The sequence below is a fragment of the Phascolarctos cinereus genome, unplaced genomic scaffold, assembly GCF_003287225.1.
Source record: "Phascolarctos cinereus isolate Bilbo 61053 unplaced genomic scaffold, phaCin_HiC Scaffold_9;HRSCAF=440, whole genome shotgun sequence".
Classification (NCBI taxonomy): Eukaryota; Metazoa; Chordata; class Mammalia; order Diprotodontia; family Phascolarctidae; genus Phascolarctos; species Phascolarctos cinereus.
Genome location: NW_027556402.1, coordinates 187499176 through 187511240, shown reverse-complemented (window position 1 = coordinate 187511240; position 12065 = coordinate 187499176). Strand labels below are relative to the sequence as shown.

The window sequence follows — 12065 nt, the reverse complement described above, 5'->3', positions numbered from 1 at the left end:
ATTGTATGTTCCAGAGTCCTTTTCACAATTGTCATAACCAATATGGCTATGTTTGAAGTGCTTAACAAATTCCTAAGGTGTTACTACCATCTAAATGAACCATTCCCAGGCTCCAGCCAGGTCCATCTTCCTAATGACCCTGAAAATGCAGAGGGGGCCAATGATTCCAGTATACAGTTATGTATCTGAAATTTAAAGCACACACAAACCAAACATAAATCCTAAAACAGCAAACTAAATCAACTTAAGACAGTATTGAAGATTTAGGGCAAAAGCCATAGTTAATTACTGCTGTTGCAGTATCTCCACGTGCATTAGTACATTTATAGAAATTTGGACAAGAACTCACAGTGTAAGAAGAAAAAATACATAAAAGTATTCCAGCATGTATATAATGCTTACAATTTACAAAGTACTTTCTATACATAAAATCACAGTATTATAGAGTCATAGATTATTAAAACTGGGAGGGAACTTAGATGTCATATCAAACCTCTTCATTTTATAGAAGAGGAAACTGAGGCTCAGTGTGAGAAAAGCCACAAGCTACTTTATCTTCTTTGAACATCACCATAAACCCACGGTATAAAGGGAAGAACAGGCTTTGAAGGCAGAGATCTGGTTTCAAATTCTGCCTTCTCCATTAATTGTGATGCAAACTTATGGTTTGAGGGCAGCAAGGTGGTGTAGTGGATACAGTGCCAGGCCTGGAGTCAGGAAGACCTGAGTTCAAATCTGGCCTCAGATACTTCTTAGCTGTGTGATTCTGGGCAAGTCACTGAACTCTGTTTGCTTCAATTTCCTTATATGTAAAACGAGATGGAGAAGGAAATGGCAAACCACTCCAGTATCTTTGCCAAGAAAACTCCAAATGGGGTCACAAAGAACTGGACACAAGCAAACGACAGCAATAAACTTAGGGCAGGTAGTAGGCTCTCAGGGTCTCCGTTTCCTCATCTGTAAAATGAAGGGGTTGGCTTAGAAGACTTCTAAGGTCTCTCCCAGCTCCAACACTGTGTGACTTTCTAATAGTGCAACCACTATTCTCTCTATTTGTCAGGTGAGGAATTTAGAAGTTAAGGCAACTAAGCTGCCCAAGGTCACATGGCCAGACCTCAGATGCAGCACTCCAGACGTCAAGGGCAGCACTCTCTCCATAGCGTCTCATAATCACCCAAACAGAAAGAAATCTACTTCTTTCTCTCTCAAATTTTCTTTGAAGTGGAAAGGAAAGCCACAGATTCATGTGTGTGGGGTGTGTGTGTACATATCTGTGTATGTGTGCATATATGTGTGCATATATGTATATGTATGTATACATACACATATGTGTATGTGTGTGTAAACGTGTATAGATAGATATAAATATAGGTATAGGTATGTGTGTGTGTAAGTGTGTATAGATGGATATAAATATAGGTATAGGTATGTGTGTGTGTGTATAGATAGATAGATATAAATACAGGTATACGCATGTGTATGTGTGTGTGTGTGTCTTTCTGCTCCATGACCTGGCCACACCACACACCTAGATTTAAGGGCAGGACCCAGCCCTGTACAGTGTAAGACAAAACAAGTACTTACCTTTTTCTGCTCCATCCCGATCATGCTTTTCAAAGAGCAGATAATGTGGACTCTCTGGCAGAAAAGGGAGACTCACAAGTTGGACGAAGGCAGGAATGACAATCACACCAAACAAGTAAGGCCACAGTGACTCCTTCAAACAAAACACAAAGATGTTAGTGAGGCTTTTCCTTTGGTGATGAATCATTCTGAGTGGGGCAAACAGTGATACCTGTTAGCACTGAGGGATAAACACTATCACTTTCTTGGACAAGTTGCCATGACTGCCATGTTGCCCCTCTCCCCTACTTCACCCAACCCCAGCAAAGAGCAGCCCGTGTTCTATAATGTATTTCTGAACCTTTCTTGATCACAGTTTCTTCATCTGTGCAATGGGTATAATCATTATAACTCACACTTACATAGCACTTTAAGTATTACAATGCGCTTTCCTCACACCTCTGGGAGGTAACACAAGTTTCTATCCCTATTTTACAAATAAGGATACTGCTGTCTTAAGACATGAAGTGTTCCACTCATGGTTACAGAGAGCACGTTAAAGAGTCAGGTCTTGAACCCAAATTGTTTGACTTTAGCCTATTATTCAATTTAATATGCCACACTGTCTTTAGATAAGGAATGCAATGTACAGAATTCATCTTTACCAAGAGAGAAACTCTATTCTAGGTGATAGGCAAACCTGTCTCTTGTAATTGATTTAATCCTCCATCGTATTTTGCCAATGTAAACCTGACCTCAAAGTCACTTAGAATCAGGTTCACATTTATCAAGTTCCTGTCACATGTGAATTAGCTAATATCTGCAACTAGAGTAGACTATGGGGAGTGAAGTAGGAAGAATTCTTCCCAGTTGAATACTTTTTTGACTTTGGAACAAGTTCTGTGAAATTTGGATTCAGTCAAAGGGACCTAGAGGTCCACATGTGGTCTCGAGGCTGTAGGTCCCCCACCCCTGGTATAGAGCATTTCACTCAGAGACAAGAAGCCCTAAATTCAAATCCTGCAGATGCCTCCCCTGTATGGCCCTCTTCTCCGATTAGTGAGTTCCTGCCTTGCATGGCCATATAAGGAGGTGCCCGGGACACCATGCCCACTTCTCTCTCACCTCTGCTCTTGACTTTTGACATTTCCAACTCTGCTCCACAGAAGAGGGCAGGTGGAGTAAGACCTGAGGAAAGGCCATTGGATTTAGCAATTACAATATGGGATGCCTCTGACTTCCATTGACTACGATGTGGATGCTCAGAATAAAGGTATCTCAATACCTCCATAAAGCCTTCCCTGACTCTGGAGATACATATTGATCTCTATTTCAATGATCGTAGGGATTCTAACTTCCTATCTAGAAATGTCCGATTTAACACATTAATTAAGCAGAAAGCATTTTCAAGATTTGAAAGAAACACTAGAACATATGACACAGAATGTCAGGTTTGAGATGTACCTTAAAACAAACAAAAAAATTAGTCCTTTAGTCTAAACATAATGTCTTTAGGATTCTGTCTGTCTCATGTGTGAATATGCATATTGTCTCCCCATAAGGTATATGGACTCAAGGGCAAACACCAAGCCTGATGAGAAGAAGGTCTAATAATACCTCCCTTTTACAAATTGCTTCCCTCAGAATACCTTTCCAGCCTCATCTCATCTTATTCTGCTCTAGATCTTCTCAGCTGCCCTCTGTCCTGGATGAGGCATGTGCTCTTCCCTCCTCTAGGTCTTTATTCAGGCTGTTTTCTATACCAATGATGACCTTCCACTTCATCTCTGCATGTTAACTCCCTACCTTTCCTTTAAAGCCCAATTCAAATGCCATCCCTGAAGCCTTCCCTGGTCATCTGGTCACCAGCAGGAACAACTCTTCACCCTCAAACTCCACAAAGCACATGATCTTGTATCTCTCTATTTAGCATGTGTGATAGTCATCTATGTTTTTGTCTTATGCCAATATTAGACTCTAAGCTCTATGATATATACGTATACGTGTGTGTGTGTGTGTGTGTGTGTGTGTGTGTGTGTGTGTGTGATCTAACTGGTTTCTCTCCCAGTGTCTACGAAAGTGTACTGTTAAATGAATGAATGAGGTAGCGTGTTTCAAAAGCCTTAGTACAGCTTTAAGCTTTAGTAGCCAAAATCTGCACTAAGACTTTTAGAACATCCTATATATTGAATGGAAAATAAACAAGACCTGGGTTCTAATCTTCATCTGATCGTTAGTTAAATCTGGTGTGATTCATTTTTCCTTCTCTAGGTCTCAGTTTCCTTCTCTGTAAACTAAAAAACTTGTACTAAGTGGAAGAGACTACAAAGTCCTTCTTACACTAGCATTTAATGGTTCTGTGGTCCTTCTCTATTATACTTCACTTTCCCCAGTGTGGAGTTTGACACATGGTTCACACCTTTTGCCTGCTGAGTGAAACAGAACTATTGTTAGATTTTGAATCCAAAGGTGCAGGTTCAAATGCTAACTTTCTTGCACTCTACCTGTGACCTTGCATAATCTATTTACCCCATGGGGGCTTAATTTTCCTCATCTGTAAAACAAAGGGATGGGACCAATCCCTTAAAATACCTTCCAGCTCTTATATTCTCTGGTCTATTATTCCACAACCTATATTTCCTGATTAGAGTTAGGACCTGGAAAATGACCTTTAGTCAGCAGATAGGACTGAAAAGGTACAAACAATCTATTGTCTAAGGAAGATAAATGAAGCCTTCAGGGTCTGTGATGAGACCCAAAGAAGACTGTATTTGAAGAGCCCTTAATGATCTGCTGTGAAGCTACTGCTTACTGATTTTACTCCCATCAGACTCCCCTGGCCACTGACCCTGAAAGTAGAAGACAGACATTTGATGACAACAAACAGAAAATATTTATTCCACGTCTATGCTCTCCAAGCCCCTGTGCTAAGTGCAAGGAGGGTTTTGGAGGATGGTAAATAGATGTATAGGAAACATTCGTAAAGTTAGAGATGAAACAGACCTTTAAAGACCATCTCTTTCAACGATTATGCTTGTATAGGTAAAGAAACTGAGACCCAGTTAATTAAGGGCAGAGTCAGCCTGGGTCTTCTGCCTGCCAGTCTCATGTTCTTCAAATGAGATGTCTATAAAGTACTTTGCAAACTCTAAGTATGATTACAAATAAGCTATTACATTTAATAATGTCCTTATGCTATTTCTTTTACAGTAGGGAATATTGAATGGAAACAGTTATAATACAAAATATGCTGTGATATGTGCACAGGATAGGCAAATGTAATATGAAAGTTCCATAATGGGAAGAGTTTTGAACTTGGAATCAGGAGACTTGGGTTTGAAATCTGGCTCTGCCATTTGACTAGCTTTGCAACTTTGGGCAGAAGTTTATCTCTTGAGCCTCAATTTCCATGCCTATAAAATGGGGACACTAATACTTGAGCTATTTATCTCACATGTTGTTTGGAGGTACAAATGAAATATTTTAAATAAAACACCACAACTGTAAGGCATTGAGTTAATGTAATGTAAGCTCTTGTTTTCATCATTAAAAAGCTTAAAATTGAGAGGATAAGAAATAAGCAAATAACTATAAAATACAATGGATTGTGGACCACAGATTTTAACTGAAAGAGATCTTAGAGATGATCAAGCTCAATCCCTTTATTTTCCTGATGATGAAACAAATTGCATAGAAGAGTTTTAAATTTCTTTAGGACAATTCCAAAGGACTCATATGGAAAATGCTTTCCACCTTCAGAGAAAGAACTGATGGAGTCTGAATGCAGATCAAAGTATTACTTTTTTACTTTTTTCTTGGGGTTTTTCTTTTCTTTCCTTTCCTTTCCTTCCTTCCTTCCTTCCCTCCTTCCTTCCTTCCATCCTTCCTTCTTTTTTTTTTGGCCTGTGTTCTCTTTTGCAACATGGCTAATATAAAATATTTTGCATGACTGTACATATATAATCTATATCTAAGTGCATGTCTTCTCAATGAAGGAGGAGGGAAGGAAAGAATTTAGAACTCAAAAATTATTTTAAAATGAATGTTAAAATTGTTTTTACATGTAATTGAGATAAAAAACATTCTTTAAAAAACAAAGGGCTTCAAATCTGGCTTCAGACCGAGTACTTGACACTTACTAGCTGTGTGACCCTGGGCAAGTCACTTAACCCCAACTGCCTAAAAAAAAATTTTAACTTGATTCTGTGTACAACATTATCTGGGTCATTGTTTATCTGTAACAGTGCAGATAACTAAAAGTTGACTAGCTATTTCTCAGCTGGAACAGTGCGAGCATCCCAGGCTGGTGGGTCCTGATTACTTCTGTAAGATGGCTTAACTTCTCTGCTGGGTGTAAAGTACAAGTCTCATTCTTAAAGACAAACTAAAGAACATCATTTTAATTCACTTCTCACAATGTCCTTTATGCATAATGCAACTTTAAATATTATAATAAAACCCTATGATTACAAAAATTGAGGCATCGTTCTTCCTGATCCACTTTCTATAAGAATTACAAATAAGTGAGCTGTGGGGGCTGTCTACAGAGACTTTCAATTACAAGGGAGTAGGGAGCGGGAGAAGGCAGGGAGAGAATAGATCAAAAACAAATAATTCAAGACAAAAAACTCTTGACACATTTTGTCTTTTAAGTAGAAGGAAAAGATGGCAAAGAAGAAATCAGACATATTTAACTATAAAATGGCATTATGTAAATTGGAACTTCTTGGTGATTGGGACATTCCTAGAGGATGTAATAAAGGGGATCCTATCTAGATAAGAAGATAAGAGGTCTGAGCCAGGATCCAGAGGAGTCTACCAGGGGTGGGGAACCTGCAGCCTCAAGGCCACATGTGGCCCTCTAGTTCCTCAAGTATGGGCCTTTGACCGAATCCAGACTTCACAGAACAAAACCTTTTACTGGGGATTTGTTCTGTAAAGTTTGGATTCAGTCAAAAGGCTGCACTTGAAGACCTAGAGGCCTTGAGGCCACAGGTTCCCCACCCCTGGTAACCAAATGTTAGGTCAGGGACAGAAGACCCCAAAATCTAAGTGGTCTGCAAATCCAGAAGCCAAGAACATCAAGCCAGGATTAATCGATAGGGTATGGGAATTTGGGCAAGCTCTACGTGATTTAACCACCAAGATTCAGCCCTTTACAGCAGTTCCATGTGTTCTTCACCTTCATACTTTGCTAAGGAATTGGTGTGGTTATCCTACCCTGTTCTGCTAGCCATCAAATAAATGCTGTGGTAGAGACACCGTTTCCCCACCTCCCTTCATGAATGTCTTTCCCTTAACCTTGAGGTAGTGTCTTAGTGGGATGGCCTAGACCGAAGGCTTCTACCAAATCAGTGAGACCACTCTATATGGACTTTAAAATTCTTTCCCTGGCTCACTTAGTGCTGAATGCAGTACTTCAGGTGTCCTATGCACACCTTCCCATTCAGCAATGGTAGGCAAGGCCTTGGAGGTCAGTGCTAGAGAATTTCAAAACTGGAAAGTACTTCAGAGGTCATCTAGTCTAACCTACACCTGGACAGGAATCTCTTTGACAATATTCTCAGCAAATGGTCTTTTAGTCTCAGCTTGTTGACTGACTGTGCTTGAAAAATCCTACTAAGTGGAAGTCCACAAAAATACATGTCTTTTAAAAAGACAGAGCATATGGAAGTGAATGCTGAAAACTAAAAATAAATAAATTTAAAATTAAAAAACAGAGAGCGAGCAAAAATAGAAAGTGTCTTCTGTGTGGATGTCTGGGTCTTCTGCTCTCTTTTTCTTCCTTTTTCCTCCATAGTTACTGCCTATTTTCTCTCCCCACCAATTCAAGTTTTATATCAGGCTTTCTGTTCTTGTCTTTTTTTCCCCCCACCCCATTCCATTATAAGTATGTCTCAGTGTCTTATCTCCACCAATATCTATTTTATAGTGCAATAAAATGGGTGTTTGATTTGGAGACTAAGAATCTGGATTCATTCATATCCCAATTATGTTATTATATTGCAGCCTCAAGCAAGCTGCTCAACTTTCATGATCCTCAAGTCTCCCATCTACCCAATAAGAAAGGTAGACTATATGGCCTCAAAGGTCCTTTCCAGCTCTTACTCAACGGCCCTTTGATCCTCTGTGAAGGTTCCTTCTCTGCAATGACAACACTAAAAAAACCCAATACCCTTTATCCTGAAGAGTGAGCTATATATCTCAATAAAGTCTACATCTGTTTCAGGCAATCGATCTGGCAGGGCAAGATGTGCAATCTGAATCATTTCTCCAACTCCCACGCAATTGGTGAATCATACAGCAGCAGCCAAATAATCCCCAGCACAATTAAGAAGAAAGAAAATAAGTTATTTTTCAGGCCTAATACTTCACAATGTTTACATGCTTGTACCCACAGAGAATCGTTTTCTTGGGTCATTGATCTAGTCCTAAGTGGGTACCAACCAGTATCTCAACTATCTCCAGGGATAAAACGGTGTCTCTGGGATGCTCACTTTTTCTGTTTGGCTTTCAAATGTCCTTAAAATTTGGATCCTTCCTACATTTCTGATTGCCTTTCCATATGCGTGTGACACTGGCCTCCTAGCTGTTCCTCACACATGCTACCCCATCCGCTGACTGCATTATTGCTGGCTGTCCCCCATGCTTGAAACACTCTTCCTCTTCCTCTCTGCCTTCAGGCTTTCCTGGCCTCCTTCAAGTCTCAGCCAAAGTCTTAGCCTCTGCAAGATGCCTTTCCCAATCCTCCTTAAATTGAGTGCCTTCCCTCTGAGATTATTTCCACTTGACCCTCTGTGTATACTATTTGTTCATTGCATATTGTCTCCTCCATTAGACTATGAACTTCTTAAGAGTAAGGAAGGCTTGTTCTGTCTTTCTTTATTTCCCAAACACTTAGCACAGAGCCTGGCACATAGTGGACATTTGATAAATACTTGTTGACTTGACTTTGAGCCAAAACTGAGTTTATAAAGTGCACGATGACGCTTGGATGCTCTTTTGCTAGAAAGTTTGCCCTTGAGAAGCAGAAAGAGGTGAGATGGGATCTAGCAAGTGGTCTGTCTGGAGAAAGATGAGGATGGAAGTCCATACCCAAAGAAGCAAGAAAACTGGTCCATGAGTAGCTCCTTGACCAAATGAGTGGCAGTAGTGGTGGTAGTGGTGGTGGTGGTGGTGGTGGTGGGACAATAGAAAAACTCTATTTCTGACACTAATTACTGGTGTGACTGTGGGCAAGTCACAACTTCCTTGGGCCTCATTCTTTTCATCTATAAAATGAAAGGGTTAAATGACTCCTTCTAACTGTAAAATTTATAATCCTGTGAGAGTAACTCTAAGCTGTACTGGGCCATGGGGTAGCTGGGTGGCACAGTCACTTGGAATTGGGAAGTCAGGAAGACTGGAGTCAGAAAGACTCATCTTTCTGAGTACAAATAATGGTTCTTACCACTTTTAGCACATGATTAATTCCACACCACTAACTCCTTTATTAGGGCAGTTAGGTGGTACAGTGTGGATAGAGTACCAGTCCTGGAATCAAGAAGACATCTTCCTGAGTTCAAATCTGGCCTCAGACACTTACTAGCTATGTGACCCTGGACAAGTCACTTAATCCTGTTTGCCTCAGTTTCCTCATCTGTAAAATGAGCTGGAGAAGGAAATGGCAAACCACTCCAGTGTCTTTAGCAAGAAAACCCCAAATGGGATCATGAAGAGTCAGATATAACTGAAAAACAGCAACAAGTACTGGGTCTTTTCCATTCTACACTCTCATCCATCTATAAAACAGGTTACTGATGGGTAGGCTAGAAGGTCTATCACTTTTGTGGCAAGAACTGAAAATGAGGTTAAAAGATAGAAACTTCCTCTTTTTTATAGATATCTTTTGCTTTTGCATCATATTCATTTTCCTCCTTGTAACAAAGATTTTAAAAATCCAGCTCAGCAAAACCGATATATTGACCGCATTTGACAGCGTCTGAAGTGTCCCACTGTCCATTGTCCTTGAGTTCTCCAATGAAAGGAAGGAAGCAACATTTTTCACCTCTTCTCCAAAGTCAGTCTTGCTTATTATAATTATACAGTGTTCAGTTTATTTTAATTTTTATTCCCTTTACACCGCTACACTTATTGTATATCAAACCTGGCCTTAGATACTCACTAGCCATGTGACTCAGGATAAATAAATGACTTTACATATGTTTGCCTCAGTTTCCTTATCTGTAAAATGGGGATAATAAACCTACTTCCCAGGGTTATTATGAGAATCAAACGTGATAATAATTGTAAGAGACTCAGCACAGTGCCTGGCACAGTGAGTGCTACATAAATGTTAGCTGCTATCATTATTATTATTATATATTGTCTTCCAGGTTCTTCTCACTTCGCTCTGCATTGTCACGAACAAACAATTGTAAGCTATTAATGACAATATGAAACATTTCTCCAAATTACTAATAATAAGACAGAATGCACATTAAAACAACTTTGAAGCTTTCTCTCATATTTAGAAAGTTGGAAAAGATAACAAAATATGAGAATAGTCAATGGTGGAGGTGCTGCAGGAACACAGGCACACAAATACACTATTGATTGAGCTATAAATCAGTTCAACCATTGAGAAAACAATTTGGAATTATGCAAATGTATAAACTATTCATCCTCTTTGAACTAGATATCTCACTGCTGGGCATATCCCCCTAACAAGGCTAAAAACAGAAAAAAAGGCCCCATATACTCCAAAATATTCACAGCAAAACTGTTTTTTATTTGTTTGCTTGTTTTTGGTGATCACAAAGAGATGGAAACAAAGTTAAAATGGCTAAACAAATTGTGGGTTATGAATGGATGACAAAGAGTAGTACCTGGCTATGTTTCCACTTTTCTTTTTAAATAACTCCATGACAGAAGAAGAGAGATGATATTAGCTAAAGGGGAACAGTTTGGCAGCAATAGCAGCTGGGATAGCCTCAGTCTTTACCAGGGAGATAAGAGAACGTTTGCTCTTTCGGAGACTACAAAACTCGGAATTTGAAGTTAAGCTTAAAAATTTTTTCCTAGTCTTTACTAGGGAGGGGAGAAAACAAACCTGCATTTTTAAGACACAATCCCTCTTCCAACCGTCAGTCCTCTTTTTCCGTGGAATCATCTTGTCAAGGGAGTGAAAGCAAAAGGTGGTACTTGGGTTACAACCATAATGGAATATGATTGTATCATAAGAAATGTCAAAGATGAGACATTCAGAGAAACATAAGAAGACTTGTATGAATTGATAGTGGGAGTAGTAATTATAAGAATACTAATACTATCTGCCAAGCACTGATACCAAAACAAAAGTGAAGGCAGAGAGGAAGTACCACAACAGGAAGCAGGATACAGTGATCTCTGTAAGCCGACTGTTGGTCTGACTCAACCTGTTTCCCCTAAAGCCTCAGTCTTACGTTGACAGATTGTGTTCTCCACCCCCACTATGAATCTGCTACACTACTTCCTCATTCAGCTGTACCCAGTGAGACTCTGGGGCTCTGACAAATGTTGCATTTCCTATGGATTTCATTCCTCTGTGAACATTTGCTATAAGCCTACAGGGAGAAAAAAACCCCATTAATCACCTTTTTAGAGACCAAGATGTTAAGCTAGAAGGGATGTGAGAATGTCAGAAGTGGAAGGAATCTCAAATGTTACTAAATATAACCTTTTTTCAGATTTTTGCGATGACTAAATTCAGGCTCATTAAATTGAAATTATTTTCCCAAGGTCTCAAAGCAAATGGCTTGAGCTAGGACTTAATGCCAAGCTTCTGATTCCTAGTCCAGTGTTCTCTCCAATACACCAGTTCGACCTTTCCAGCATAAGGAACCCAGCCCTCGGGGTCATACTTTTGTTCTCTGGCAATAACAAAAACCAAACAGCGAATTACTTACTCTTATTGTGTTCTTGTAGACAGGAATGAACCATTAAACCAAGGGAGCCTAGCATCCCTTTTGTTTAATCACAGTAATGTCAGAAGAGGGACATGGTTGCTGCAGTTGTTTTAGCTTAGGGCCATTCTCTTCACCAAAAAAAAATAAAAAAGCAAAATTGCTCAGAAAACACTACTGGCAAAGGCAAGGGAACACAAGTTGGTATATGTATCCAGACCAATCTGGCATATTTTCTGAGATTTTTAAGTGACTAGCTAGGAATACCCAAGAATATAGACTAATTGTATTTTAAAGTTAGAAAAATCTATTCCAATCTCCTTGTTTCAGAAAGGAGTCACTTCCTTAGGGGATTAAACTAAATTATTTCTAATATCTCTTTCAAATTAAAAATAATAATAATATGATCCTGTGATACTGGAACTCTAAGCTCACAGAGATTGAATCATTTATCTAAGGTCACACAACTACTTAGAAGCAAAGCTAAGAATCAAGTTCTCATCTCTTGACTTCCAGTCCAGATTTCACCTATAGGTAATGACTTGCTAGCCTTCAAACATTTCAGATAACTATTTAGTC

The 12065-nt window shown here is 39.4% G+C and overlaps 1 protein-coding gene across 1 annotated transcript in view; it reads right to left on the bottom strand.

Moving 5' to 3' along the window:
* SLC2A9 (solute carrier family 2 member 9) overlaps positions 1–12065 on the bottom strand; it is a 314145-nt gene that overhangs the window by 220878 nt on the left and 81202 nt on the right. The window contains exon 10 of the mRNA XM_020992085.2: positions 1581–1717. Within this exon, the coding sequence (XP_020847744.2) occupies positions 1581–1717 (137 nt within the window). The remainder of the gene's footprint in view (positions 1–1580; positions 1718–12065) is intronic.